Source organism: Agaricus bisporus, assembly GCF_000300575.1.
Source record: "Agaricus bisporus var. bisporus H97 unplaced genomic scaffold AGABI2scaffold_10, whole genome shotgun sequence".
In the NCBI taxonomy this organism is placed as follows: domain Eukaryota; kingdom Fungi; phylum Basidiomycota; class Agaricomycetes; order Agaricales; family Agaricaceae; genus Agaricus; species Agaricus bisporus.
In genome coordinates this window covers 532,903-560,603 of record NW_006267345.1, presented here as the reverse complement: position 1 = coordinate 560,603, position 27,701 = coordinate 532,903, and the positions used below count along the sequence as shown (strand labels likewise).

The following is a 27,701-nucleotide window of genomic DNA, read 5'->3' as shown; positions in this document are numbered from 1 at the left end:
AAATTAGCGAAATGATGGCATCATAATCGTTTTGAAACTTGTTTCTTCAACGCAACCTTATACAACGTCCGACAAAAATTCACTTCAGTCATGATTCAGAATCGTTTTTTCAGTCAGTAGATTTGCCGTTTACTGTGACCGTCTACTTCTCTTTGCCTCTCAAACTTGAGGACCCCAAAGTTGGAAGGTCTTACGGGGATAACTTATGACATCAGTTCGGTCTCAATACGCTTACTTCCTCTGGTCCATAAGGGCTCTCAGAGCAGGGTACATATGTATATGTAAGGTAAGCTGCTTCAACACGGAACATTCCTCATCTCAAATTCTGAATCTAAAAGCAACTATACCATCTCACTAGCATATACTCGAAGCCACCCTTTCAAAAAAAGCCTTCGATGAGAAGTAACTTACGCAAAGAAGCATTGTCCACATGGCCTATCCAAAAACTTGACACGGGTTTCCGCATCTTATAGAAATCCTATCCTACATTGTTCTTCTCTTTTTGATCCCTCAACAGCCGGATTCTTCCTAAATCTTTTTGCCATTCCAAAATCACTCCAACATTCTGGCGCCTGACCCATCTCTTCCCAATTTTGAAGTACGTTTCATTATGTGGTAAATGCATTTTTTTGTTTTTTTTTTTAATGATATCCATTAACCATTCTTTTTCTTCTGAATGTACAGGCTAGTGTCTACGTGTCACCAAATCATTGTCGTAGTCGCTTTTGAGCCCCGGAAAGCCGCGGAAGATAGGTATATGTAATCACTTCCGGACAAGTGACGTCAAAACTGAACGCGTTTTTGTTCAAAGGGTCCTAAGGGTCCTCGTGGACATCAAGAAAGTCTCACCTTACCACCAAATGAAGAGGAAGTGTATATAAACACTCGGCTAGCCATATGTAGAGGGTCTCAACTCCGGAGACCACCGTCTTATCTATCCCATCGAGACTATCCAATTAATAGTTTACTTTACATCAACTCGTCCTAGCTCGCTTGACTTTTTCTTCTTTTTTAGAAAGATGATCACAGCGAGCACTGTTCTAACGGTGATAGCGGCTTGTATCGCGGTTCAAATTCTGAGATGGTTTCGATTGAGACGAGTTATGCCACCTGGACCACTGGGTTTGCCGTGGATTGGGAATAGCAGTCAAGTACCCTCGTTCAAACCTTGGATAAAATTTGCCGAATGGAATAAAGAATATGGTATATCTTCTCCTATCTTTTTTTCCTTGACGGTAATTGACGTTTCTGTATAGGACCAGTGTCATCTATAATGTTGGGAAGCACACCTACTATCAGTATGCTTCTTCATACTACTTCAGTGTCAAAGATATATTTCTTACTGACATATACGAATGTGTAGTCCTAGGGAAGGCTCAACACGCCTGGGATCTCCTTGAGAAGAGATCAGAAATTTACTCAAGCAGGCCGCGCTTCGTTATGGCGTGAGTGCAATACATCATTCGTGTGCATCAATGACGACTCAAAGTTGTCTCTCCGTAAGATAGATCTGAAATTCTCTCTGAGGACCGACGTGGTTTGATGCTACCAAACTCGAGTGATTTGTGGAAGCAGTGGCGTAAGGTATGAAAAAAGGACACTCGCTCCCCGATTGTTTCTCTGTTTTCCGAATATTCGACTTTTTTTTTTTATAGATGTTGCATAATGGTTTTCATGTTCGCAAAGCGCCGGTATACCATACCATCCAGTCATTAGAATCAAAAGTGCTTCTAAAACAAATTATGGACGAACCGAAGAATTTTGATGGGTATATGAAGCGGCAAGTTGGCGTAAACTTTATGCCTTTTTTCTAAACTGGAACGTAATGTTCGTGTCGATATAGGTATGCGGCAAGTGTGGTTACGTCGGTGACATATGGTCGACGAGTCGAAAGTGTTGAAGAATGGGTTGTCAAAGAGAATATGGCATCTATGGATTGTGAGTCTGCTTTGCCCACGTTTCGTTTCTTGGATTTCTATATTGAGACGATAGGTAGATTTAACAAGGTAATATTCTCAATGGTGGGAAACTCAAATTGAAGAATAATAATTGGAACGTGTTTCTTTATTAGTGTCAAGTAAGTACTTCATAGCCGACTTTTCGCCTACTCGGCCCCTTACATCTTTTCAAGTCTTCCCGGGAAATTTCTAGTCGAATCCTGGCCGTGGCTTCTCAATCTTCCAGTACGTCCACTCTAACTTCCTCGGTCACTCTTCCTCTAGACTAACCCGCATATATCTCGCTCTTTGAAAGCGATCTCTACAATGGTTCCGAAAAGACCCCGAGGAACGTAAAAAGCAAGATGAACATTTCCTTCTCTATTTACTTAACGATGTTCGCGCACGTTCTAAAAATGGGACATGTCATGACTGTCTTACATCGCAAGCTTTGGCGAATAGAGAGGAAGGAAAAGTGGTGATGACTGATTTACAATTTGCGTATTCTGTTTCGAGCCCGTTTGGTGCTGGGATTGAGACTACGGCTGGGACTTTGAGTGTCTTCACACGTATGTATTTTCGTTTTCTTCTTATGTTTTTTTTAGTGATACTGATTGGTATTGACGTTATATTTCATTATAGTTGCAATGTTGATATTTCCAGGAGTATTGAAGAAAGCGCAAGAAGAAGTTGATCGAGTTGTAGGAAGTGAAAGGATGCCCGAGTTTCATGATAAGGACCAGTTACCATATGTGACAGCTCTTATCAATGAAACTTTACGGTAAGCAGTCACAAAGGGATTGAAAAGAGATAGACTGAATTATTTTTTGAAAAACTTAGTTGGAGACCGATTCCTGTGCTTGGTGGTACCGCTCATGCTAGTACTGCAGATGACGAATATCAGGGAAAGTACGTATAAACTAAGATTCCGGAGCGAAAAATTGCGCATGTTGTTGACTTCTTCATAACAAAAAGGTTTATACCAAAAGGGTCATCTGTCTACGCAAACATGTAGTACGTCGTCATCCTTCTCCCGGTACTCAACACATGATTGATAACTTACACCAAAAGTGGCATAATGCGCGACGAAGAACTCTTTCCATCGCCTGACGATTTCCAACCTGAACGATTCCTCCCTGAAACCAAAACGATACATCCACGTATCAACCTCAAAGAATTCGATTTACCATTCGGTTTCGGTCGACGGATATGTCCCGGAATGCATCTCGCCTTGAATTCGTTGTTTATCAACGTTTCGAGGTTGTTATGGGCTTTCGATATTAAACCTGTGAAAGACAAGGATGGTAAGGATATAATACCTGGTGTGTAACCCTTCTCTTTTCTTCAAGAAGTGGTATATTAAGTTTTAACTGTTGGGATGGGTAGATTCTCATGCGTTCACCAACCGGTTCAATTCCAGGCCTCTGCCATTTGACTGTCAGTTTATTGTTCGGAACGACAGAGTTCGAAACATGATAGAAGCGGAATGGGAGAACGTTAGGAGCCAACTAGATAGTTGGAATTGATTCACGTCTTTCGTCACAGCTTATCCGGTCTCTGTTTTGTTGTCTGTTTAACCTCCTAACTGTAATAAATAAAAGGATTTTTGTAATGATACAACGGCGCCGGGGAAGTAACACTAAAGATAATCATTCAAACTGCGAAAATTACCAGTGGCTTTTAAGGTATCGAATAGGGAGTCCAATACGATTACAACAAAGATCGAAAAAAAAGAGTGAATGGGAATCATGAATTATTGATGAGCCCGTCGCATCTCACCATCTTCTTCATCCTTGATATCAGTCGCAAAATCACGCGCATCCATGTTTCCTTTTCCTTTGACATCCTCTTCGTCCTCTTCATCCTCCTTTCTGAGCGTCATATCACTCTGATCATCGACCTCATACAGGCTAGCCGGCAACCCTTCTTGATCACCGTCCTCATTTTCGTATTCATCTTTAGGTTTTATAGTCAAAACAGGCTCCTTTTTGCCTTGGTCTGCTGCGTCTTGGGTCGTCGGACGTGAACGCAAAAAGGCGGATTTTGTTTCTTTCTTCCATTCTGAGACGCCTGCAGAAGGACCCTCGCGTTGGACGTGGTGGGCGAGACGGACGAGGGCATAGGATGAGAGCACCGCACCGGTGAGGAAGAGAGAGAGTAAGAAGGCGCCGATTAAAACGCATAACAGAAAAGCGACTGGGCGACCGGGATGAGGCAAGGAGACACATTGAATGTAAAGGATAACTTACAGCAAGCTAGGATCACGATGGACGAGGCTGCAACGGCAAGGAAAAGTGCTGCGAGAGTAAAGGTAGCAAAGATGAATGAAGCGATGCCCCTAAACGAGGCATGAGCGTGCAACTTGATATGCGGTGAGAGAGATACTCGTACGCAAAGAAGGCAACGGGGATCAAGCTGAGGAGGGTGAATATAGTCACAAATGTCTGAAGGAAGCATCAAGATTTTTTCCTTTCCGAAACGAAAAACAACGGCGCTCACTGAGGTTATAGGACGTTCTCTGAAATACACATGCATATTACTGTATGCTGGCCGCGCATATTGCTGCTCGAACCTAGTGACTGCTGAATACTTGCTGTTCGAAGAAAAGCATAACGCTCACTGAGAGAATGTGTCGCGAACGAGGGAAGTGCTCTTATCGAAGTACCGGGTCGCTTTCCTGTCAGACATCGCGGCACAAGACAAGCATTGGCTCTGACGTCAACTTCATTTGTCCCTAAAGCTAAATTCCCACGCGCTGCTAATTGATATGAACGTCCTCGTCTACGGTGGCCCAGAGGTCGTCCAGGCTTCCCTCATCGCCGCCCTTGCCTCTCTCCAAGCTCTTCTCGGGAAAAAGTATGCCGTGCAGGCCGTGGGCCACGGTGCCCTCTCTCATCAGCCTTGGGCTGCGTCCTGTGCTCTTCTCGTCTTTCCTCAGCTTCGCCATAGATTCCACGCATCTGCGTGTTCACAAATCGAGGACTACGTAGTACGCGGAGGCTCTTTTCTTGCCTTCTGCACCGCTGCACAAGGCGAACGCAACGGAGCGATGAATAGAAAGGCCACGACATTATCGGACTCCAACCCTTCCTTGAGGTTTACTAGCATCAAGCATGGCGATATCTATCTATTCCCCCAGTCTTCGCCAGACACTAAAGCCAGATTGGAAAAAGTGGATATTTTGGACGGAAGTATTGCACGAGCTATCTATGAAGTATCGCATGCGAATTTTTTGGACGGCTTTGACGAAAATGCTATTGAAATACTGGGCGTGTATATCGATGGTGATAAAAAAGGAAAGATCGCTGGACTTGGATGCGATGTTGGCAATGGGCGAATCGCTCTTTGGTCGCCCAACCCGGAGCAGGGTTTGACTGAAGAGCTTGCGTCCGCTCTTTCCTATTCGCTCGAAGAAGGTGTTCTCGTGGAACGGGAGAGGGAGAGAGCTAATCTTCTCAGGCGTACCATTACCTATCTTGGGCTTCGAGGTTCCGCTGACTCGAATGCAGAAACGCATCCTGTTGCCCGACCGTTCCCCCAGTTCCTCGTCGCTTCCCCAAGCAGACCAGACATTATTTCTCGGATACTCACCAACCTCTCTGAATCTTTCGAACGTGCTGATTCCCTTAAAAATGACATTCCGAGGGTACTCAAAGACGCCAATGACACATTCCACTTCCACGAATCCACATCTTCTAATACCAGCAGTGTGCTTGCAGATTGCAAAGCCGTGTTGACTATCCCAAGTGATCCATCGACATGGCAGCCCAAGCATGTAATTATTCATCGCGATGGTACACTTCCGTCGAGGGATTACACTGAACCTTATTTCAATATCGAGGCCTATTTCCAGCATCTTCATTCTCTCGATCTCCCTACCACTCAAAATGAAAGCGGCGGTGGGTGGCCAATCGGGTCTGTATTGTTGTTTTCCCCGGCGGTGACGTCTACACAAACCCTCCTCGACAAGAACCCCGCGTATCTCTCCTCTCTACGTACACCGACAGTTTCTCTAGCCTCGCATCAACTCATCGGTCGAGGTCGTGGTTCGAACGTGTGGTTATCCCCTGCTGGATCTCTATCCACTTCCATCCATCTCCGCTTAAAGTCTAGCGATGGCGTTCCGTGGAATAAATTGGTTTTTGTGCAATATCTATATGCACTAGCCATCTGTGAGGGCGTGAGGGACGATAGTATTTTGGGGTTAGGTGGGGATGAAGGTGGAGAAGGTGAAGGTTGGAGAGTTAGGATCAAATGGCCGAATGATGTTTATGCGCTTGTGGGTCCAAGAGGAGCTGAAGAGAAAAAGAAAATCGCCGGTATACTGGTGAACACGAGTTTTAGCGCTGGTGGTGTGGATATTGTTGTCGGTAAGTCTCTGTTGGGCTCCACAGCTTGTATGTCACTTATATTATTGTCCAGGATGTGGGTTAAACGTGTTTAACGAAATGCCTCTGACATCTCTTTCGCAACTCTTGCGCCACACTCCAAGTGGAGACACAAGACGTTCAAATCTGTCATTAGAGCGGACTGCCGCTGTCATACTATGCAAATTTGGAGAGTTGTGGAATGATTTTGTTGCTGCAAAGGGCAGTTTCGAACCGTTTATGGACTTGTACCTTAGACGTTGGTTGCATAGGTAATGTCCCTCTTTCATTTTTCCTCTCAATTGCTGATGACGTATATGTTCGAAGTGACCAATTGGTGACGCTCACAGCTACCCAAACGCCAACGCCTGTTCGAATAGTCGGCATAACGCTCGACCATGGGTTATTACGAACCATGCCAGAACGGGGATTAAGCAACCCGTACTTTTCTTCGTCAGTGGGAAAGGTGGAGGAAGAGTATATTGATCTGCAGCCAGACGGGAATAGCTTTGATTTGATGTCGGGCATGATTAAGACGAAAAGATGACCCGTTTATGACCCGCTGCCATGATGTTCTCAATAGCGATCTGTATTCTAAAAAGAGTCACGTGTAAGAAACAGAATCGGTGCCGTCGCGGCGGGCGCGTATATTTAGAGAACGCGCTGACCTCTGAGCCCCACCTCATGTAATAAGTAGACGCGCATTTCCTTCTTTTTGCCATGGCCAGCGGCGACTCTCCCCCAGTGCGAAGTCGGAAGGCGGTCAGGTTGTCCTCTATCCATTTGGGCAGGCGCTCTTATCCAAAGGCCGTCGATTTCCCCCTGTCGCCATCTCCTCACGCCGACGCTTTCACGCCTTTCCCGCCCGACGTTCTACCAGAGCACACTGCACCGATATCGCTGGGACATAGCCGCCGCAACTCTCTGGTCATTGCTCAAAAAACCCTCCAGGTTCCTGCCTCACCCGCCTTCTGGGTGATGCTTTGGTTTTCCCTCAACTTTACCCTGACGCTCTGCAACAAACTCGTCTTGAACAAGTTTCCCTTCCCTTACAGTATAACCGCTTTCCATGCTCTTGGGGGTTGTGTTGGGACTTGGCTCACTGTTCGGCATGAGGACCGCCCGCCCACTATGTCTAGAGGCCAGATCGCCGTGCTGCTATCCTTCAGTGTCTTGTACACGCTCAACATTGTCGTGAGCAATGTATCTTTGCAGTTGGTCACTGTCCCGGTGTGTCTTGATCTCTTCTTCCTGTCATTCAATCGCGCTCAACGCCTCCCACGGATAGTTCCACCAAGTTGTTCGATCGTCCTCACCGTTCTTCACCCTCATCCTGTCATTCCTGTTACTTAATTCTCGCGTTGCGCGCTCTAAAATGATGTCCCTGATACCTGTTGTGCTCGGCGTGGGCCTCGCGTGAGTGTTTTTTCGATTATCGCATCAACCTGACACAGCGGAGTTTACACTTCGCTTCGTCTGTGGCATAATTCCATTCAACTGACGGTACTGTTGATCTCGTTTTAGCACATACGGCGATTATTATTATACCCTCTCGGGCTTTCTCCTTACACTCTTCGGCACGTTTCTTGCGTCTCTCAAGACTGTGGTCACCAATATCTTGCAATCACCTTATTCGCATACATACCCTGATTTAAAAGAACCCTTGTGCGCTCATGAAGATAAGCCTCAGCATCAACATCCCGATGTCCGATCTACGGGTCGTGACAGATCATCTTCTATTTCTATCACCGTCACTTTAGCTCCTGATAACAGTGAGAAGACTCCGTCGAAACACCAAACCCGACTTTTCCCACTCTCAACTGTTTCGTCGATACCTAAACTCCACCTGACGCCTGTCCAACTTTTATACCTTCTCTCTCCGCTCGCTCTCTTTCAATGCGCCCTCCTCGCTCTCTATTTCGGCGAAATCGAGGAAATTATCAACCGATTTCAGCTTTATCGGTTCACTGGATTAGGTCCTGTCGTACCGTTGTTCAATTTGGGTAACAGCAATTTAACAATGCATGTCGACGCGCTGAATAATGGAACTGTGGTGGCAGGTGTTGGCGCTGGAAGTGAAGCTCATACGTTTGGCTCGATGATGCCTGGGGTGTTTGGGTTGGTGATCAATGCTTCTATGGCGTTTGCGCTCAATGTTGTGAGTTTTCATACGAATCGGAAGGTTGGGGCGTTGGGTATGAGTGTAGCTGGTATGTTCTTTTCGCTTTCATTTTTTTTCTTGTTTTTTTATTCCTTGTTTTTTGACTTGGCGTTGTTTTATAGCAAATGTGAAGCAGGTATTGACGATAATCACGTCAGTGGGTTTGTTTAGCCTGACGATCACTGGGATGAATTGTATCGGCATTTTTCTGACGCTTCTTGGGGGTGTTTGGTATGCTAAAGTTGATTATGAAGAAGAGAGCGGCCTAAGCACAAAATTATAGAAGATATTTCCAGTTGTGATTGGGACTTTTGGGCATGTTTGCATGGGTTTTTCTGGTTGTCACCTTGGACATATTTTTCCTTTGTTGGACATTCTTTCTTTCTTTCTTTCTGGTTTTTGTAGTATAATTCGATGCCATTTGAGTACCGATTTGGGACGGTTCTTGGTGAACATCGTGACCAGATGTATTTTTGTGTATGTCAATGATTACTTTCCGCGTAATGCGAGCAATATAGCTTGTTGTATGTCTTGGGATATGCTTTTCCGGTTGACTTTGGTTATGCGAGGACTAGTAAAACCGTCCATGAGCGCGTGCAAGTCGGCTGACCAGTTGATGGATTGGTAAATGCCAAGTGCCATGTATGCATGGGATTTGATTCTCTACATGTTTACAGGAGGTCAAAGAGAAATGGGGTTTGATTTTAATCAGCCAATCTCCCGGTCACTTGCCAAGCTGAATGTTTTACACTTTTGGAATATATACTCGAGTAAAAAATCATTGATCGTGCCTCGTGATGACTTTGGAAGTACGATCAGAAAATCACCATTGTCTTCGAGGAAAGATTTCAGTCCGGAGAAAGATCTAAGGATCTCACGGGGTAAAGTGATCTTCGACGAGTTTTGTATACGACACTGACTTCCTGCGCCTTCATTCATTATGGACTATGGTGTATTTATATGGTCATGGCATAGGATATCATACATTCCAATACCTGTCTTTTCAAGTTCTGATGCCTATTAATAAATATCTTCTCTGGCGTAGTGAACTTATACCAGTATCTTTGCTGCATCACCGAAAGTGGAAGAGGAGAGGAGTAATTATAATGATCAGTACCTGTGTCCCACTGAAATTTAGAGTCGCTGGAGAGAAATATTACCCTGAGAAGAGTCAAAGGATGTTTAGAGAAATTCCCTAACGGAGGTAAGTACTTTAGTGCACGTGGTTGACTTGGCTTGAGAATGCGCGCGTGATGGACTCATTCTTAACGATTTAGCGTCGACTGCGCCATTCCCCTTTCTCTTCTTCCTCCTCTCATGCCTGCCCGCAACGCGACACCAGGCCCAAGTACATTATCGCAACAACCAGATATCCTTCAGCCCCATATCTCGAAAAAACGCGGAGTCTCTGACCACACAGCTGACGAAGGGCCACGATCCAAGAAACACCGGAAAGATCTCGAAGTTACCGATATTGACGACAAATCTGCTGTTGTAAATTTGAGCGGTTCTAGGGATAATAAGAAGAAACGCAGGAAGAAGAAGAAAAAGTCACCTCTCACTGTTCCTGAGATCGATCAAGACCGAATAATTCTCCACACTGGATCGAAAGCACCGGCGTCATCATCTTTAGCGTCCTCGACTACTCTTTCGCGTGCCTCAGCTTCCCCTCCTGTTCTCGCTGCTCCACTAGCCATCGTCAGTAGTCACTCCGAGCCTCTAACCGCCGTTGGAGAGGAGAGCGATAACCCGCCGTTTAGTGTGAGTATCTTGGGCGTTGTTATTCATGACTCGTGCTTACGTTGGCGGTACTGGCGGATAGCTCATCAACAAAGGCAAAGGCCGAGCCGTCTCAGAGGGCCCAGATAATACATCCTCACATTCAGTTGTTGGATCACCACAAGAACGTGATACAATGAAGGCCGCTCAAGCTAAAATTGCGGAGCTCACAGCCCAGCTCGAATCGCAAAAGCAAGTCAGTAGACCTAAATTTATATCCTTTGGCATAATCTTGACGAGTTATATTTCCAGAGATTAACCCGACACGAAGATAATCTGTCACACTTACAACAATCCCTTACATGCGAAATTTGCTTGGATCTCCTATACAAACCTTACGCACTCAATCCTTGTGGTCATGTCGTGTGCTACATGTGCCTCGTTCGCTGGTTCACCAATATTCAAGGCGGTGCTACCAATCCCAATGTTGAACCCCCGACCACACAAGAGGATGTACATCGTCTCCTTACCGGCCAACCCGCAACCCGTGGTGTATTTTTACGGAATCGCAAAACCTGTCCTCTTTGCCGTGCCGCAATGGTCGAACGACCGGTAGAAATTTGGTCTATCAAAAGCATGGTTGCCAACCTTGTCAAAAGCAAACTTGCGGACCTCCCCTCCTCACCGCCACCTTCTGCCACTGAAACCCCCGGCGCCAGATCAAAGCAAAGCACATCTCACAATGATCCTTGGCGTAATATCTTCCGTAAATCGAGGGTTCGTGCGATCGATGAACCTTTCCGTCCGCCAGTTCAGTTTTATCCACCACCGCCCGAACATCATGAAGGAGAGGGAGGTGAGGCGTGGGGTATGCAGGATATGGGAATGTATGACGCCGAAGATGGTGGGATTTATAGATGCTTGGATTGTATGCATGAGATATGGGGTGGATTGTGTACGCACTGTCAAAGAGAGTATGCCGGACATGCTAGATTTGATCGGGACGATGACGAAGATGACGAAGATGTTGGCGAAGAAGGGGAGAACTTCCTTGGGAGGCGGTTGAGACAGATTCGGGCTCACAATGGTCCGTGGGGTTGGGAGATAGAAGCGGTGGATGATCATGAAGATGATGACGACGACATTGATGCTGATGAGTACTTTGGTTGGGGACCTGCGCCTTACTGGCGTGACATGGGTTTGTCGGATGATGAGAGTTTATCAGGCGATGATTTAGATGAAGGCGAGTCGAGTGAGGGAGAGTGGAGTGGTGATGAGGAGGATCATGAACGTGCTCTCTTTGAAGCATTGCGTGAAGCTCGAGAGGAAGGAGGTATCGCACATATTGAACCTGTGGAAGAGGAGGAGGCGCATGAACATGAACCCTATCACTCTGACTCTGCTTCGGGCACCGACTCGGATGTACACGAACGTCCAGATTCTGACGACGAGGAAGAATATGAAGATAGTTTCATAGATGACGAGGAAGAGGACGGTGTTAACGACCACAATCGTAGAACACGACAACGTCGAAGCAGAGAGCATAGTGTGATTAATCCAGTTGACTCTGAAGATGAACCAGAAGGTGGACACACTGTGCTTGATGTGCTTGATCAGGAAGACACTGATGAGGAGTCGTTGGACGCTAGGGCAGTAGCTCGACGGATAGGGAGGGGTATGCGTCTAGGTGGTGGGGGAGTGGAGTACGGCATGGATATGGGTTCACCTTTTCGCGGACTGAGAGGGCATTCTATCGTTGATGATTCTGACGATGATGAGGAAGACGGTTATGGCACGGATATGGATTCACCTTTTCAGGGGCAGAGAGGGCGTCATAATTATGGACGTCGCATGTACGAGGGTGATGATGATGATGACGACGACGAAGACGAGGAAGAGGAGGTTCAGCCAAGAAGGTATAGGGCTGGATTGAGGCACCAACCCCCTTTAGAGTTCAGCTCTGATAGTGACTATTGAATGAGTTCTCAAAGTGTCGTGTATCATAGCATAGAAGGAGAAGTCGGAATACAAACATACATTATTAATCTACCCGACCACTGTAGAGGTTGAACGATGCAGTAGATCAACTTGCGGAGTTGAGTAATGGCGATCGGGAATTGAGCGTACAGATGAAAATGAGTACAGATAAGCAAGTGCGGACAATGCAGATGTAGCTCTTGTGACTCATAGGAGTTGGGTGAGCTTCTAGTGGCCAATCCAATTATCGTCGCGAGGAAAGTTGAGGGTTAGGGGTTAGGGGGTTAGGGGGGGGGTTGGTGCAAAGGTCAAGTCAAGGTGAAATACCCATGTTACCCTCATCTGAATCAAGGGAGCGCAAAATTCCTCTTACTTTGGTTTATAAACGTGTTTTCGTATATCAAATGAGAATACTATCCTTGAGAACCTGATCTCCTCCAATGATACGCTCGAACTTGCCCTGACACAGAACGACGCGCCTTATTTTCTGCAATACTGATACCTCAGTCAACATGGAGTCCGCTTGGTCGGCGTGAGGTAGACTATCGTCGTTGAAGGCTTCCAACGTAAACCGTCTCGTTGCAGCGTTTTCAATGTGTGATCTACGTAATCGAGATCCCCAGATACTATGTTGATAGGCGTCAATGAGCTTTATGCTCTCAAGTTGTGAACCTTGACATTCGAAGAAATGGATATTAGCTAGGAAGCGGAGTCAGATACGCGCAAGATAGAAATCGTACCAGACTTCATGAGATACTCTAAGACAATGTCGGACCGTAAGAAAATAACTTGGGAGAGGGTCAGGGATTTGAGAGAAGGAAATTCTGGTAGTAAGAGTATTTCGCCATTGTCGGGGAATTTGACATGAGAAAGTGTGAGGTGTGTGAGGTTGGTATGTGTCGCCAACGCTTGTAGCACATATGACAGGGCCGCAGGTACAATCTGAAATATGTGTCAATCGGTTTTGTTCGTTGTGAGCGGCTCAGTCTACTTGCAGCAGCAGAAAAATGATGAGGTGGGTCAGGTCCAACCCAAGTGAAAGTCCGAGGGCTGTAATGAAAAACAGAATATGAATATATGGTCAACATTTGAAGAATAGCTTACTTTACAAGAGTTAAAGCATCATATATAACAGATAAATCGTTGCCCCGAGAATGAGTGTGAAACCTGAATTTAAGGTTTTCGAGAACTAGGCGTCCATGGTCATCAATATCGGCATGTGGTGCAGCTGTACAAAGAGAAAATAAGGCTTGTATATGAGCGTATAGCCCAAGTCTCAAGCCATTATCGACGTCTATGATGATACTGCGAATTGGCCGAGGAATAGAGATGGTCGAATTGAAAGTGTTCAGAAATCGTGTTAATTGATCTATCCTTCGGAATTTCAAATGCCCATAGAGCAACTCAGAGAATACATGGTAGAAGCTGGAGGAGACGAGTAGAATATCAAGCGGATTACTGTTAACGGGAAGCTGTGCGAGGATTTCGAGGAGGAGCTCGGTAGGCAGTGGGTTAGTTAGGGGCATGGAGAGATAGCACGCGTGCGAAATTGATCGACTCAACCTCAATCGTCTCTTCTTTCACTGGTCTTTCTTCAACATTTTCTAGATTTTCTCTCTTTAATTATCAACCCCAAAAACAACCTCAGGACTGCTATAGCGCAATTATCTCGAATAACACGCTCATCTGGACGGCCTCAAAACCTCCATTCATCCCGGTAAATAATCTCTACAAGGCTCATGCTGCTCGTATGGATCAATCAAAAGCATCATGTGGATAAAAAAAGCGACGTTCGCACCCCGAGATTGTCCCGTTTATGGCTTCTACGGTGATTCCGTTTAACAGTCCTAATTCATACCCCGAGGAAATGGCCAAAACTCGGTCAAGGAGATTCCGTAGACATAAATGAACCACCTCGAACTTTGGATGCTCGTTCAGTATCCATGATCACATACCTTTCCTTAGTCGCTAGTGTTGCACTCCTTGTAGGAGGAGCCTCTGCCCAAACTCAAAGTCAATATGGTCAGGTCGGTAGCCGGAAACCTCTACTTTGTTATACCTCTTACTCATAACTCATTCGATGGATTGTCGTTCACAGTGTGGTGGCATTGGCTGGAGCGGTCCTACCCTTTGTCCCAGCGGTTGGTCTTGCCAGAAGCTAAACGACTATTACTCTCAATGTCTCCCTGGATCGGCGACGCCAACACCCACAACTACCTCAAATCCGGGAAGGTGGGATTTGATTGTTGGAGGATTGAATCTATCTGATCTTTTTAATAGTCCTCCAGTAACCACGCTCCCCCCTACCACCACGAACAATCCGGGTGCAACGCCAACTCTGGCTCCTGGATATTCCTTCATCAGAGCTGTTGTAAGTCCAACCCACTCCAATGATCGCTTCATAAGTTATCGTACTCAAATTTCTATAGGAAGATCCTAACTTCCATAAGTATCTCCGTTCAGAAGTTTCCAGTACCGCCTCGGATGCCGTTCTCGGAGAACCTGTAGATGCCGCCCAATTCCAGATCACAGGCGGACAACTTGTCCAAAATGCCAATGGCAAATCTCTTTATGCCATTGTTGAGGCTTACACCGGTGCGGACCAAAAGAAGCTCCAGGTCACTTGGTCTGCTACTCCCTCTACGTCGGGTGCCTTCTCCTGGAGCGGTGATACAGTCCTATGGCACGATCCCAATGTTCCCCGCCCACAAGACAACGTGAGTTCTGCTTTTTGATTCCGGGTTAAGAATTCGATTTATTATTCACTACTTCGTACAGGCTTGGTTGGTCTGTCCCGATGCCGATGGCAACAGGGATTTGTATATCAACTTGGGTCCTTACTCTTACCAGACCCCGGCTGGCTGCGCCGACGAGACCATTCACGCATATACGGGGTCAACGCCCACTGATTAAAGTGGACTTTTGTGTACAATAATCTTGAGCTCTCCATATGATGATGTATTGGACGACTTGCCGTAGCGTTTAGAAACATAGAAATATTTTCCAGATTGTGTCTCAGTTGATTGCCGGACATGCCGTTTACTAAATCGGTATTCTTGTGTAGCGGATCTTAAAATTGACGTCTTTCCAGATTGCAGTCTAGAAGAGGCCTCCTACCCCCCCTTCCAGATTGCAGTCCACGAATATTACCTCATTATGTGCACTAAAGGAGCTACTTATGTCACGAGTGAGATCCTATCTTCGGTCCTCGCATCAATAACGTGAGACACAAGTATATGGCGTGAACTTGTGCAAGATGTATGTAGCATCGTCGAGTGACTCAACCTTCCCGGAGACCTCAGTACGAGGAAGTTGGACGCGATCAGCTAGACGTGGCCCCGGTCTTATTTGCGGCCTACTTGAATCGTCCCGTGTTTTCCTGATACACAAAACTAGGAAATAGAGTAGGAATGATGAATGAATATGAGTCGGATTGATTCATCGTAGTCGTTTCATCATTGTACATTAGAGAATATAAGTTACTTTTGAGATTGAGAGAGACTCAAGTTATCGTGGCCTTCATTGTTTGGCCAGGAGATACGAAGGAAATGATAATGGAGATGAGGTTGTATTCAACATGGCACGGGGTTATAATCGTGGAGAGCCATTATCAGGGGATATTTTTGTCTATGTTTATTATTCTAAATGTCCACGGTTTAATATCTTCATCATACAGCGGCGGAGATTCAAACGAAACAAGGTTTAGAAAATATTCTGTGTTTCTAGACGCTGCGGCAAGTCGTCCATTGAACGCACATGGTTCCGATGAAAATTTCAATATCCGGAGATACTTTGAGTTTCCTGAATGACACAGTCAGAAGCCGCACGAATAGCCATGTAATGACCTATTGCAAATATTTGGCCGCGCAATTTTCTAGCTCAAATCTGACATCAAGCTTTGAAGCTTGAAGAAACTGGAACCTTCACCTCTAAAAATACCTCGACAATCGATGGCTTCATCTGGTCGATTATGTCATTATCGGGCTTTCTTCTAAGAATATTTCTCCATCGTTAATATTGCAGTTTGGCGGTCGCGATTGTTATCAGGTTTGTTTTGCGTCCAGCAATTAAAGACGGAGGTCATTTGCGATGTTGTATTATAGATTTTTAGATGTAGTAGAATCCACCATGAACGACCTTTTTTCATGCTGGATTTGTATTATTGTGAGACTACGATTACGGAGCAAACAAAATGGATAGAAAACATTCTACCGGTTGTCCCTCAAATCAGGGATATTGAACTTGTACGAAGTCTCTTTTTTTTGGAAGGGATACAAATAGGTTGCTCAGTTCTGGTCTTCAACCAGACTGCCAGCTGCTTTGAGATCGGCAGCGACCATTTCTTTCACGAGGCTGTTAAAAGAGACTTTACGCTTCCAACCCAGATGCTTTTCCGCCTTGGCGGGATTACCCAAAAGGAGCCTGGTCGACGAGTGAGTGAATTACTCTCCATAGAATCGATGAAGAATGAAGAATACACACTCTACTTCGGCAGGACGGAAGTATTTAGGGTCAACCCTGACAACGGTCTTGCCTGACTTTTTGTCGATGGCATGTTCTTGTTCACCATGGCCCGACCACCTTCATGAGACAGAGAAGATCCGTGAGATAAGAAAAGAGACAGTGAAGAAAAAATCTCACTCGAGTTTCATTCCTACTTCCTTGAACGATTTCTCTGTAAACTCTCGCACAGAATGCATTTCTCCTGTAGCGAGGACAAAATCGCTCGGTGTAGGTTGTTGCAACATCAGCCACATTCCTTCTACGTAATCGCGGGCTTTGAAGAAGAAAAATTCAATCTTAGCATTATGCGTTTGAAAAACAAGCGGAGCGACATGCCATGGCCCCAATCGCGTAAAGCGTCTATATTTCCAAGATACAGACATCCTTGTTTTCCCAATGAGATTTCCGCTGCCGCGCGCGTAATTTTCCTCGTGACAAAAGTCCTTCCTCGTCTGGGACTCTCATGGTTGAATAGTATACCGTTGCAAGCGTATATCCCATAGGACTCTCGGTAATTCACTGTAATCCAGAATGCATAAAGTTTTGCACATCCATATGGCGAGCGGGGGTAGAAAGGTGTAGTCTCGCTTTGTGGAGTCTCGACCACCTTTCCATAGAGCTCGGAAGTCGATGCTTGATAGAATCGTACGTGCTTCTCTAGACCACAAGTTCGAATCGCATCCAAGAGGCGCAAGGTACCCAGCCCATCGACATCGCCGGTGTACTCGGCCATTTCAAAGGAGACTTTGACGTGAGACTGAGCACCGAGGTTATAGATCTCCGTAGGCTGAACTTGGGCAATGATGTAGACGAGGTTTGTGCTATCACTCAAATCACCGTAATGAAGGTGGAATTTATTTGGCCCTGCATGGCATCGAGAAGTGCGAAAGAGCTATAATGAGTGCCTTATCGCGCGGTTGACATAGGAAGTGACATACGTTCATGCTGGTCCTCATACAAATGGTGCAGGCGACCAGTGTTGAAACTTGATGATCGTCGAATGATGCCGTGGACTTGATATCCTTTTTCCAACAGAAGTTCGGTGCTAATGATCGTCAATGGATCAGCTGGAGAATGGTTTCGCTCAATAACGTACAGATATGAGCCGTCCTGGCCGGTGATACCTGCGCGTGATCAGCGTTATTAATGCCGCGGTTCGCGTGTTTAGTGTACCAGTGCACTTACCAGAGATCAACGCGACCTTGCGTTTATGGTATTCTTCAGGGGGCGGGAGATCGAGCTTGACGAAGGCAGGAAGAGCTTCTGGGATGGACATGGTGGAGAGGGATGAAGCTGGTTGAAAAGTGGTGTCGCCATGCTCAAATCTTATATCTCAATTTGGGGTGGAAGCTGCGGAGACTTCCATGCTATAGCCATTTTGGCAGCCTCGTTGCCTGCAGTTCCACCCCAATTCCCTGCTTTCTATGATGCTATCATGTTCATAGGCATACAACTACTTGACGATGCATCTTCTCGGCTATTTCATTACGCCGCATTTTCGTAATTCGGGCGAGAACTGGGCGAAAACAATTTTGGCTAAATCAAAGGATAGACAGATCAAAACATATATACATCATCCCATGGCTTTAGCACGCATGATACATCGTCTTGAACCCTTCCATCCCACAAATCTAGAATAATTTCGCGACGTTTTCCATTGCCTCTTCCTCTATCAGGCCCCCCGGAAAATCCCAATAAGCTACAGATAGATACAGACAAAGTACAAGCTGAGACAAGCACCTGCTTTGTTGGATCAACAGCAAGCTTCTCGGCAGCTGTGGTTCAGTTGCCGGCTAATAATCTCCACACTTATGCAGTACTATTGTTCTTGAAAGTTCATAACTATGTACAATACTGTACTCTAGGCCTGGGCGTATTCCGGACAAAAATGCCGATTTCCGGACGGAAAAAAATCAGTACCCAGCCTCTTATAGGTATATTTCGGCGGCCGCCTCTATCATCGTGTCTGCATGGTGTCGTAAAATGCCATTACTTACGCGTGGAGCTCTAATGTGTATACTCGGCATTTCAATTTGAAAAGGATACGGCGTTCCCAAGGTGATCCCTTTCGTTGAAGCTGAGCCACCTATCGGGATCACCATGGACAACATCACCCTGATAAATTATGTATGTTTGTGTCTTCGAATACAGCATCGACTTTGAACCACGTCTTCCTTACTCCTTATGAGGAGTCATATACGCGAAGAAAAAGATGGTGAACGTAACTTCAAGCGGAAGTTGCATAAATCTGAAACTCAGCATAGTGCGCCTGCGAAAATACATCACAATAATAAAAGGCCTCTCTCAGGAAAGCAAAGTGTGCCATTGAGATCCGACGCTACGGAAGGTCAGCCATCTCGTACTACATTCCCAGAGGGTCTTTTTTTAAATTTTTGATTCACCCGACGCTCAAAAACAATCCGCGGTATACTAAGTCTAGCGTACGAATAAATAATATTAGAGACAATAAAGAAGAGTGATAGGCGGAGTGAGGGCTCCGGGCGGCCCGACTGTCATCCAGCCCGAGGGGTGGGAGAGATGTTCGGTTTTGCGTGCTGTCTAAGGAGAATGGGAAAGGGGGGTAGGAAAATAGTACGCGCGAGCGCTAGTGGTGTCGTATATCACCATCTTTGAGCATCTGCAGAGAAATATGCTCAAAGACGGAAAGAATTTCTGTTGTGATTGAAATACTCATCGACACTGGCTTTGCCTTTTTGATTGAGCACATGAGTAACGAGTTGATGATAAGCATAAGTTACCTCAACTTGCAACAACAACAAGGGCAGGTTCAAGGTACTTTTTGAAAAACCTGAAGACTTTCGTACGAAAGATATTGGTGTGCCAGTGGTAGCAGTAAGCTGCTTTGATTTGGCCGGCGGATATCAAAACAATACGATCAAGACCACTGATCAAGACCCTCATCTCATTTCAGGGCTATATTGATCGGATCTTCCATGCTAACCACAGCTGGAGCAATACGCGTCGCACAAGTTACTCTCGCATCATTTACTTTCGCAAATCATATATCAAATACGACTTTCTTGGACTGATGCCTCGTATATCAGGCCAGGAACATCAAACACTCTAGCCAGAGTAAAACGTGGGCGGAGAACTTTGTCGAAAAGTCCGTTGCGGAGTAGAAGCCTCAGTTAAATCAGGAGAAATTGCCCGTGTCGGTGCAGCGGAGGACGATATGAATGGCTTTGCGTCAATGCGGTTTTTAGTTGGCCCCCACGATGACGCCGAAAAAGCATCAGAAAGATTTGACAAGAGCCCTGAACGTACTCGACTCAAGGCCTCTTCTCCATCATATACTTCACGTTCTCGGTGAAGTGATGAATAATGAAATAACCGTCGATGACATCTCGAGTCGTTACCATCAGGCAAACTCGGGGAAGGTATATTTGATGCCATCATTGGGCTAAAGAGTGAATGGATATTAGAGGTTTATGGGCAAAAGGGGTGAATCAATAAATGTCAGTCTTACCCGGAAGTGATACAACTTGCCGATCCAAATACAAGCCTGTGCACTTCTTCATTGACCCCAGCATTATCCCGACACTATCAATAGTCATCATTCTTCGGTCAACTATTTCAATCCCAATCCCAAGAAGCGCTCAAATCCAGACATGTAGTCGTGTACCTGCAATAGTTTCTAGTCACACGCTTGACGTCAGTAAGGCAGCATTATCCACCACGGATAATCGTGGGGGCCCCCAGAAGTGGGGGCAGGACGGCCCCTTGATACAGCCGGTGGATGCAAGCGAAACAAGACGTCTGTGCATAACTACCTGTCATTCGGAATGTATTATAATTGGCCCTTTGACATATTGACGGACTTGTTTGACATCTCCACTGTGAAGGATTGGATGGTTTTAGGCTCCGTCATCGGATAATAGTTTAGAAAACCCACCTTGACATGCGTTTTCGATACATCATGAGCAGTACGGAGCACCGTTTTGATCGGCACGGAGATCTTTCGTACTTGCCAAGATGTGCTTGAAGGTCCTCGTTGAAGTAAAGAAAGTTGGAATTAGAACTTGATTCGCATCAGTTGAATGAGAGATGGCGGTCCGGTCCCCACCAAAAGTTCAAAGCCACGTTCGCTCAGGTATCTGGATGCCTACCAAACTTCCAATCTCACCAGATGACATGGGAAACATCGATCAATCGCGACCTGACTGCGAGCAGCCGGGTTTTTTATTTTCCCCTGTCTAACATGGTATACATGGAAGTATTAACGACAACACCTTACGGGCGGCCGCGGATTAATCATGCGTTATTTGCATTACCCGTCCTTGCCGACTCGTAGTTTTTGAGGAACCAATCAACTGTGATATCCAGTGCTGTGGAACGTGATGAGATAGACTTTACGATAAACGATACGCAGATCGCACCTTGGTCAAACGGAGTGAATTCGAAACCACCCATCAAACTTAAGAGCTTCTTATTCGATGCGGGCTTACGGAATTGACCGTCGGCACGCTTGGTATCAAACTAGACAAAAAATGAGTCCGAGTCAAAGATATATGGTGTGCACAGCATACAGTATAGTCACCTTGGAAGCCGACGGCCTTGACGATAGCATCCGCAACCGCTCTGATGCTGACTTCTTCATCTTCGCCCACTGCGTATATTAAGTGATGAGAGATCAACTGGCTTGGTATAGCGCTTACCCGAGAGGATTACAGGCTCTACATCGTCGTATTCCCGGAGCATCCAAATGAATAATTTCGCAAGGTCCCAAGAAAAGATAAACTGGCGTAGAGGTTTCCCTGTGCCGGCAACAACAAATGGAGTGTTATTTTCTGCCGCTCGGTCAATTGCATTCACGGGAAATAAGACATTAAATGCATACGTTTGGCCAGATAGCATTTGTGAATTAAACCTGGGATTACGTGTGAATCCTCGAGGTCGCTGATTCATATCAGATTTGCTTCTAGGAAAGAGCAATGAAATTTACAAGTTATCGTGAGGGCCGAACACATTCGTCGGGATTGCAGAGGTGAAATTACAACCGAATTCCTCTTTGTAAGCGCTAGGTAGCGTTAGATGGACGAGCGCGATGAGAGCCACCTCGCTTACTGATTTTGCACATCGACCAGACGCTTGGCGTGGGCGTAGCCAAAGTTGCTCTCGTGTGGGGCTCCGCTATGTATCTTGCGTTCATCCAGAGGATACTCAACCTTGTCCGGGAAAACACAGGTAGAAAGACAAGAGATTAATTTCTCAACCTTGGATTCGTACGAGGAATGAAGAACGTTGTCGTTGATCAGGATGTTATCGCGGAGGAATGTCAGCTAGTAGATCACTGCGCTTAGCTGCCGCTGATAACCCCAAATGGTGGAAGGGTTTACCTTATACTTCATATTCTTGAAGAGCCCGCCAACTATGCCACTCAGTCAGGATCAGGTGATGAAGGCTCATAACCGAAACATACCGAGAGCAGCGAGGTGGATGACATGAGTTGGTTTGTATTTTTCGAACAATCGGCGGGATTGAGAGGGATCTCTGTCGGGTATCAATGAAAAATTATCGGGGGATCATGCTCATGTTAACCCACCTGAGATCACCTTCCGATGAACTTGCGAATATCCATGACTCTCCAGGTTGTTTTCCGAAGCGAGATCCTTCGGGTTCAGATTCGATAATGTGTTTTATCGCCTGTCCGACTAGGCCGGTTCCTCCGGTGACCAATACCACAGCCTTAGACATGATGAAACAGAAGAAAGAGCCCGGACTGCAGTCCACATTTTCTAACCGGAAAAGGCAAACCTAAATGTCCATAACTGTCATGGGGTGATTTGTCACGTGATTACCGCTTGTGATTGATTTGGGCAGAGCTGAGGAGATTCTTAAGCCCGACCGTAGCACACCGCTGCGACACCCACACCCCGACGCACTATGGATCGCACAAAGGTTGCAGAGCAGGTTTACAAGCTTTCTCAGTCAGATCACCACCTCGCACCCCTGGTGAAGGAAGCTTTGGATGTCATTGAACAGTGCCTAGATTCCCATGGGTGGGTAGAGGGCTGCCACACTGCACCGTTTACGTGTCTGAACCCTCCCAGTCTAGATGCTACGTCCCTCAGTTTCAACGGGGGTAAAGACTGTACGTCGAGGCTTCTCGTCACCATGCCAGGACTTATCTACAACACTCGCTCTTATTACAGGTACTGTACTGCTGCACCTATTCGCCGGCGCTCTCGCTCGCAGGTTTCCTCTAGAAGGAGCTGTGAAGCCTATCCCTGCCCTATGCATCCCGGTTGCATCCCCATTTGCCGATCTTGAGATGTTCGTTGATGAAACTGTCGAAGCCTACAATCTCGACCTATACTCCTGTCAGGCTCCCACGTTTTCGCCGGCACTAAAGTCAAAAGGTGGAACGAATAACACAGCTTCTCACTGTTTCAGACAGAGTAACGTCAAAGGCAGCCTGTGCATGCGAGAGGCGTTGCAGATGTACAAAGATACCTTTCCTCAGATAACTGCTATATTGATCGGGACACGGCGCGCTGATCCTCATGGTGGTGAGTTGCTCTTTTACCCGATGAGATCCGGCATGTGTTTAAAGCGGAGCTTCTAGCGAGACTCTCCCACCGCGCTATGACTGATCCGGGATGGCCGCAATTCGAGCGTGTCAACCCCATCATTAATTGGTCTTACTCCGATGTCTGGACATTCCTTCGTTATCTGAACGTTCCATACTGCTGTTTATATGACCAGGGGTAAGTACTGACTGAAACTTACCTGTCCATTATTAACGGGCCCTTACCAGGTATACATCTCTCGGTTCAACCTTCAATACATCGCCAAATCCGGCTCTTCTTCTCTCTGAAATTACCACCCGTGAACTGCATCTGGATCCTGCGGCATCTCTTACAACTTCTTCGCTAATATCTCCAGCAAATGCATTATCAGAAGTGATGTCTAAAATGCACAAAGCTGGAGTTGATGGGACGTTATCCACGTTCCTGGCGAATACGAGTGGTATCACCAAGGGCACATTGGCTCACGAATCGAACGGTAGCTTGCTTGAAATGGGGCCGAAGGGCTTTCAATTCCATACAGCATCGCGGTATTTACCTGCTTACGAGTTGAAAGATGACAGTTTGGAACGGTGCGGTCGGGGTACCATATCGAAAGCGTAGATTGATTCGTTTGCGAGATTAAATCTTTTCGATTTAGATAGGGGAATATTGTATTTTTCTCTGGACTTTTACATATGTATGAATTTTTATTGGCATTTTAGAAGTCAAATGGGGGGATTCGTCCTGCTCAACGAGGGCCAAGTGATACTGAGTACTCGCAGCGCAAAACGCACGATCACATATCAAGTCAAATAGGAGGCATCCACTCCTTGCCGCACAGGCCAGCAGCCCTTGACATATGTATGAATATCTATTCAGGAGGAAAGGTGCTCTCGATGGACTTTGTGTAACAAGACTCAGGAGGGTGCCCAATTTGGAAGGCGTGATTTAGCACGTGGCACGTGCTTGACGCGACCTCATTTATCATGAACAGTTCAAATCATTCCACATTTATCTCCTCTTTCGCACCCTAGTTCTTTCAAAGACAACATGCCTCTCGAGAGATTGTACAGTTACACCTATTCTACTCACACATTTACAATGCTCACAGTCGTTGTAGCCGCGAACAATTCATGCGTGAGGCTGAGATGTTTTACCCCCTTGGTAGAAACCAGCAGCCGGCCAAACCAAAGCCAAAGAATGGGGTTCAAACTGAAGTCATCGTGAGGGGCCTTGTAAAGCCTTCGGCACATTTGGGCCCTGATTATATCTCCATAGTCTGCTACATCAACAACTTCAACTTCCTCAAAGGGTTCAGCCGACGCCTCGTCGGTTCCCTATGGCCGGAAGACGCGTCCGATCGTGCTTTCTTCGGATGAAGAGGACGAGGAGAGCGAAGAAGAATACGAAAATGCCCAGACTTTGAGTGGTAGTGAAGTTGAAATTTTATCTAAAGCACCCGAGACTAAACCGCAAACCCTACCCAAACATACGTAAGTACAACTCCGTTTTATAATATTTGTGATTCCTATCTCATTTTTTCTTACAGTAATATTACTAAATTTACGGCTCAACTTAATGATACTACGCAAACAATCGGGTCGTCTCCACCGCAAAATGGAGGACGACCAGCGTCTATGGGGCAGGCCGGTCAGACATATAAATCTCCTTCTCATCTCCAAAATTTGCCTGCAAAACCCATCCATATACCCTCCAACAAGAATCTGCCGAATTTAGGAGCAACAATGAGACCTATGACATTTGACTATGATCGTCACAACGCTATACCCCCAATGGCAAACCAAGCAATCTATATACCGGCGGCTGGTTATTCTTCTGGCTCCAACGAGTACATGACCGCAGCGGATGCCGAGAAGGAATTGAAAGCCCTCATATCTGGTAATATGAATGAAGAAACGGAGCAAGAGATTGATGCGGATGAGAAGATTGTTGAAGGATTTAAGGATGGCATTACGTTGATGGATCACCAAGTCATTGGGAAGAAATGGATGGCTGAAAGAGAAGACATCAAAGGAAAGAAGCATGGCGGCATCTTGGCTGATGATATGGGGTAAATTTCCTTCACATCTAGTTCCTAGGAGTCGACTCATGAGTTCATTTAGTTTGGGAAAGACAATACAGGCTTTGACGACGATCGTAGGCAACAGGGCAACAAAACAAGATAGGACTGATGGCTGGAGCTGGTCGACCTTGTATGTACAAAACTTTGTGTGCAACAGCCTATCTCTGAACATCTTTCTCTGAAGGGTCGTATGTCCGCTTGCTTTGGTTGGACAGTGGGCCGATGAGATCAAGAAGATGACCAAGTTAACTGTTCTCAAACATCAAGGAACTTCACGGACAACGGACCCAATCGCTTTACGTCGACATGATGTTGTTGTCACTACCTATGACACCGTCAAGTCTGAATACGCTGCATTCGCGCCAGAAGCGAAAGATGAGTCCAAGAGCAAGAAGTCGAAGTCCAACAAGCAGAGCCAGGTTCTCGACTCTGATGATTCTGACTCCGGTGAAGCCGAACACTTTGGTCGGACGATAGCCAAACCTGCGAGGAAATCAAAAGTGAAGGATGCCATATTTCAAGTCAAATGGTTCCGTATTATCCTTGGTAAAATTTCCATTTTCCTTTAAGCTATATAACCTGAGTTTCCATGGTCACTTAGATGAAGCACATAACATCAAAAATCATACTACCAAAGGCGCCGTTGCCTGCTGCGCGCTCGAAAGCAAATATCAATGGTGTTTGACAGGAACGCCGCTGTAAGTTGTTTATCTGGCCCCTGATGGCGGCTCCTAACTCATCGGCACGCCTCAGTCAGAATAACGTGATTGAACTCTACTCTCTATTCAAGTTTCTCGGTATCCGCCCATACAATGAGTTGGATGCCTTCAAAAGAAATTTCTCTCAACCCATCCAGAGCGGGAAAGGTGCAGGTCGTGCAATGGGAAAACTACAGGTATACTGCTTGATCGTCGGCTTTACAGATGACTCAGACCGGATTGCCGTCAGGTTATTCTCAAGCAAATCATGTTACGACGCCGGAAGGATGACGAACTCAACGGCAAGAAGCTGATCGAACTGCCCAAGCGTACCATTCAGATAGTCTCCTGTCCCTTTGATCCTTCCGAACAGGAGTTTTACACGTCCTTGGAAACGAAGATGGGCGATGTTCTGGAGGATCTTATGAATCAAGAGAAAGGGAATAAGTATATATCTGTACTATTGCTTTTGCTTCGTCTGCGCCAAGGTATAGCCGAATAATTTGTTGTTTGAACTTACTAATCGTGACTTGGTTAGCTTGTAACCATCCTCTCCTTGTGACTAAGGATTATAAAAAAGATCTAGAAGCCGTTGAGTCACAAGCATCTAAGAAGGGATCGGAAGCGGATGCCAATGACCTTCTTGCGGCTTTCAGCCAAATGGGCATTACTCGGAAGTGTCAGATGTGTACAATGGAGTAGGTGCATTTTACTTCAAACCTTTCTAAGGCTTGCTGACTCGACTCGGCAGTATCGGACCTCACATTGCTGGTGAGGGCAAATGGAGTAACCATTGCAAGACTTGCATTCCACTAGCTGAACAAGCACAACTCGTCGAAAGTGAACACCCGTCGTCTGCCAAGATCCGGATGATACTCAAGCTACTGAAGGACATCGATGAGCGGTCCCAAAGTACAGAGAAGACTATTATATTCTCTCAATTCACGTCTATGCTTGATCTGATAGAGCCCTTTTTGAAAGAGAAAGGAGTTCGGTTTGTCCGATGCGAGTCATTATCTGATTTGTTGTTGTATGCTGTACTGACAGACCCCTAGATGATGGCTCGATGTCCCCTGCCGATCGTGAGGCTGCACTGGCCAAAATCAAGGATAGTGCTGCCATAAGGGTTATTCTGATTTCATTCAAGTCCGGAAACACTGGTAGGCAGGCGTCTTAGCGGAGAAACGTTTCTTTGACTCATATGAAAAGGTCTCAATCTGACTGCATGTAATAATGTCATTCTCGTCGACCTTTGGTGGAACCCCGCGCTTGAGGTGAGCTGGTTTTGCAATTTCCGAGATCGAGTAGTTCGACTGAGCCGTTTGACTCAGGATCAAGCCTTTGACCGTGCCCATCGCTTCGGGCAGACACGCGATGTAAACATATTCAAGCTCAAGATAGATGAGACTGTAGAGGAGCGCATCCTTCTGGTATAGCTGTTTTTTCACCTGCGATTAGGGTCGAGCTGATGAGCTATTTCAGTTGCAGGAGAAAAAGCGGGAATTAGCGCAGGCTGCATTGAGTGGCGACAAGCTGAAGAGCATGAAGCTAGGCATGGACGACTTGCTTGCGTTATTCCGCCACGACTATGATGATGAGTAGTAGAATGTTCGGGTAGAATCTGGATAGAGAATACCATTGTAATGGAATGCATGAGACTATGCCGCGGATCACGGCGAATTTCGTTCCCACGTCGTCTGGGCCATGATCATTTCTTGTCATCGCT

The 27,701-nt window shown here is 46.1% G+C and overlaps 12 protein-coding genes across 12 annotated transcripts; 8 read left to right on the top strand and 4 right to left on the bottom strand.

Annotated features, from left to right (window-relative positions):
* Positions 1-1,103: 1,103 nt before the first annotated feature.
* On the top strand, positions 1,104-3,463 carry AGABI2DRAFT_75581 (hypothetical protein; the record flags this gene model as incomplete). The annotated part of the gene is made up of 13 exons (XM_006455153.1): positions 1,104-1,203; positions 1,257-1,298; positions 1,364-1,445; positions 1,509-1,584; positions 1,656-1,768; positions 1,844-1,957; positions 2,132-2,183; positions 2,254-2,506; positions 2,580-2,718; positions 2,778-2,846; positions 2,913-2,951; positions 3,009-3,259; positions 3,324-3,463. 13 exons carry the CDS (start codon positions 1,104-1,106, stop codon positions 3,461-3,463), a joined length of 1,470 nt encoding a protein of 489 aa, XP_006455216.1.
* Positions 3,464-3,690: 227 nt separating this feature from the next.
* Positions 3,691-4,625, bottom strand: AGABI2DRAFT_121152 (hypothetical protein; the record flags this gene model as incomplete). Its single annotated transcript, XM_006455152.1, has 5 exons — positions 3,691-4,133; positions 4,187-4,275; positions 4,329-4,381; positions 4,437-4,509; positions 4,558-4,625. 5 exons carry the CDS (start codon positions 4,623-4,625, stop codon positions 3,691-3,693), a joined length of 726 nt encoding a protein of 241 aa, XP_006455215.1.
* Positions 4,626-4,704: 79 nt separating this feature from the next.
* On the top strand, positions 4,705-6,938 carry AGABI2DRAFT_226601 (hypothetical protein; the record flags this gene model as incomplete). The annotated part of the gene is made up of 3 exons (XM_006455151.1): positions 4,705-6,307; positions 6,360-6,576; positions 6,632-6,938. The coding sequence occupies 3 exons, from the start codon at positions 4,705-4,707 to the stop codon at positions 6,849-6,851; spliced, it is 2,040 nt and encodes a 679-aa protein (XP_006455214.1). The 3' UTR covers positions 6,852-6,938.
* Positions 6,939-7,024: 86 nt separating this feature from the next.
* AGABI2DRAFT_75689 (hypothetical protein) lies at positions 7,025-8,748 on the top strand (the record flags this gene model as incomplete). Its single annotated transcript, XM_006455150.1, has 5 exons — positions 7,025-7,534; positions 7,593-7,720; positions 7,829-8,280; positions 8,386-8,514; positions 8,588-8,748. The coding sequence occupies 5 exons, from the start codon at positions 7,025-7,027 to the stop codon at positions 8,746-8,748; spliced, it is 1,380 nt and encodes a 459-aa protein (XP_006455213.1).
* Positions 8,749-9,743: 995 nt separating this feature from the next.
* Positions 9,744-10,060, top strand: AGABI2DRAFT_194860 (hypothetical protein; the record flags this gene model as incomplete). The annotated part of the gene is made up of 1 exon (XM_006455149.1): positions 9,744-10,060. A coding segment is annotated over exon 1 (276 nt), but the record flags the coding sequence as incomplete, so codon positions are not given.
* A 695-nt stretch (positions 10,061-10,755) lies between these two features.
* On the top strand, positions 10,756-12,228 carry AGABI2DRAFT_194859 (hypothetical protein). The gene has a single exon (XM_006455148.1). The coding sequence runs from the start codon at positions 10,782-10,784 to the stop codon at positions 12,159-12,161; it is 1,380 nt and encodes a 459-aa protein (XP_006455211.1). The 5' UTR covers positions 10,756-10,781; the 3' UTR covers positions 12,162-12,228.
* A 333-nt stretch (positions 12,229-12,561) lies between these two features.
* AGABI2DRAFT_187652 (hypothetical protein) lies at positions 12,562-13,700 on the bottom strand (the record flags this gene model as incomplete). Its single annotated transcript, XM_006455147.1, has 4 exons — positions 13,266-13,700; positions 13,153-13,211; positions 12,902-13,069; positions 12,562-12,860 (listed from the first exon to the last, which is right to left on the bottom strand). The coding sequence occupies exons 1-4, from the start codon at positions 13,685-13,687 to the stop codon at positions 12,562-12,564; spliced, it is 948 nt and encodes a 315-aa protein (XP_006455210.1). The 5' UTR covers positions 13,688-13,700.
* Positions 13,701-14,044: 344 nt separating this feature from the next.
* Positions 14,045-15,190, top strand: AGABI2DRAFT_194858 (hypothetical protein). Its single transcript, XM_006455146.1, has 5 exons — positions 14,045-14,188; positions 14,260-14,393; positions 14,442-14,532; positions 14,591-14,878; positions 14,940-15,190. Exons 1-5 carry the CDS (start codon positions 14,105-14,107, stop codon positions 15,072-15,074), a joined length of 732 nt encoding a protein of 243 aa, XP_006455209.1. The 5' UTR covers positions 14,045-14,104; the 3' UTR covers positions 15,075-15,190.
* Positions 15,191-16,234: 1,044 nt separating this feature from the next.
* AGABI2DRAFT_194857 (hypothetical protein) lies at positions 16,235-17,956 on the bottom strand. Its single transcript, XM_006455145.1, has 7 exons — positions 17,850-17,956; positions 17,761-17,788; positions 17,603-17,709; positions 17,001-17,528; positions 16,803-16,938; positions 16,644-16,742; positions 16,235-16,583 (listed from the first exon to the last, which is right to left on the bottom strand). The coding sequence occupies exons 1-7, from the start codon at positions 17,938-17,940 to the stop codon at positions 16,448-16,450; spliced, it is 1,125 nt and encodes a 374-aa protein (XP_006455208.1). The 5' UTR covers positions 17,941-17,956; the 3' UTR covers positions 16,235-16,447.
* Positions 17,957-20,818: 2,862 nt separating this feature from the next.
* Positions 20,819-22,396, bottom strand: AGABI2DRAFT_194856 (hypothetical protein). The gene is made up of 10 exons (XM_006455144.1): positions 22,228-22,396; positions 22,105-22,175; positions 22,022-22,053; positions 21,750-21,964; positions 21,628-21,702; positions 21,523-21,581; positions 21,341-21,472; positions 21,212-21,291; positions 21,062-21,161; positions 20,819-21,010 (listed from the first exon to the last, which is right to left on the bottom strand). Exons 1-10 carry the CDS (start codon positions 22,377-22,379, stop codon positions 20,937-20,939), a joined length of 990 nt encoding a protein of 329 aa, XP_006455207.1. The 5' UTR covers positions 22,380-22,396; the 3' UTR covers positions 20,819-20,936.
* Positions 22,397-22,529: 133 nt separating this feature from the next.
* AGABI2DRAFT_194855 (hypothetical protein) lies at positions 22,530-23,922 on the top strand. The gene is made up of 5 exons (XM_006455143.1): positions 22,530-22,684; positions 22,736-22,776; positions 22,838-23,194; positions 23,251-23,392; positions 23,443-23,922. Exons 1-5 carry the CDS (start codon positions 22,569-22,571, stop codon positions 23,813-23,815), a joined length of 1,029 nt encoding a protein of 342 aa, XP_006455206.1. The 5' UTR covers positions 22,530-22,568; the 3' UTR covers positions 23,816-23,922.
* A 305-nt stretch (positions 23,923-24,227) lies between these two features.
* On the top strand, positions 24,228-27,669 carry AGABI2DRAFT_187647 (hypothetical protein). The gene is made up of 15 exons (XM_006455142.1): positions 24,228-24,261; positions 24,315-24,417; positions 24,473-24,687; positions 24,744-25,265; positions 25,318-25,407; positions 25,462-25,823; positions 25,879-25,975; positions 26,031-26,172; positions 26,226-26,463; positions 26,514-26,673; positions 26,727-26,980; positions 27,031-27,135; positions 27,185-27,249; positions 27,307-27,405; positions 27,458-27,669. Exons 1-15 carry the CDS (start codon positions 24,245-24,247, stop codon positions 27,575-27,577), a joined length of 2,589 nt encoding a protein of 862 aa, XP_006455205.1. The 5' UTR covers positions 24,228-24,244; the 3' UTR covers positions 27,578-27,669.
* The last annotated feature ends 32 nt before the right edge of the window (positions 27,670-27,701 follow it).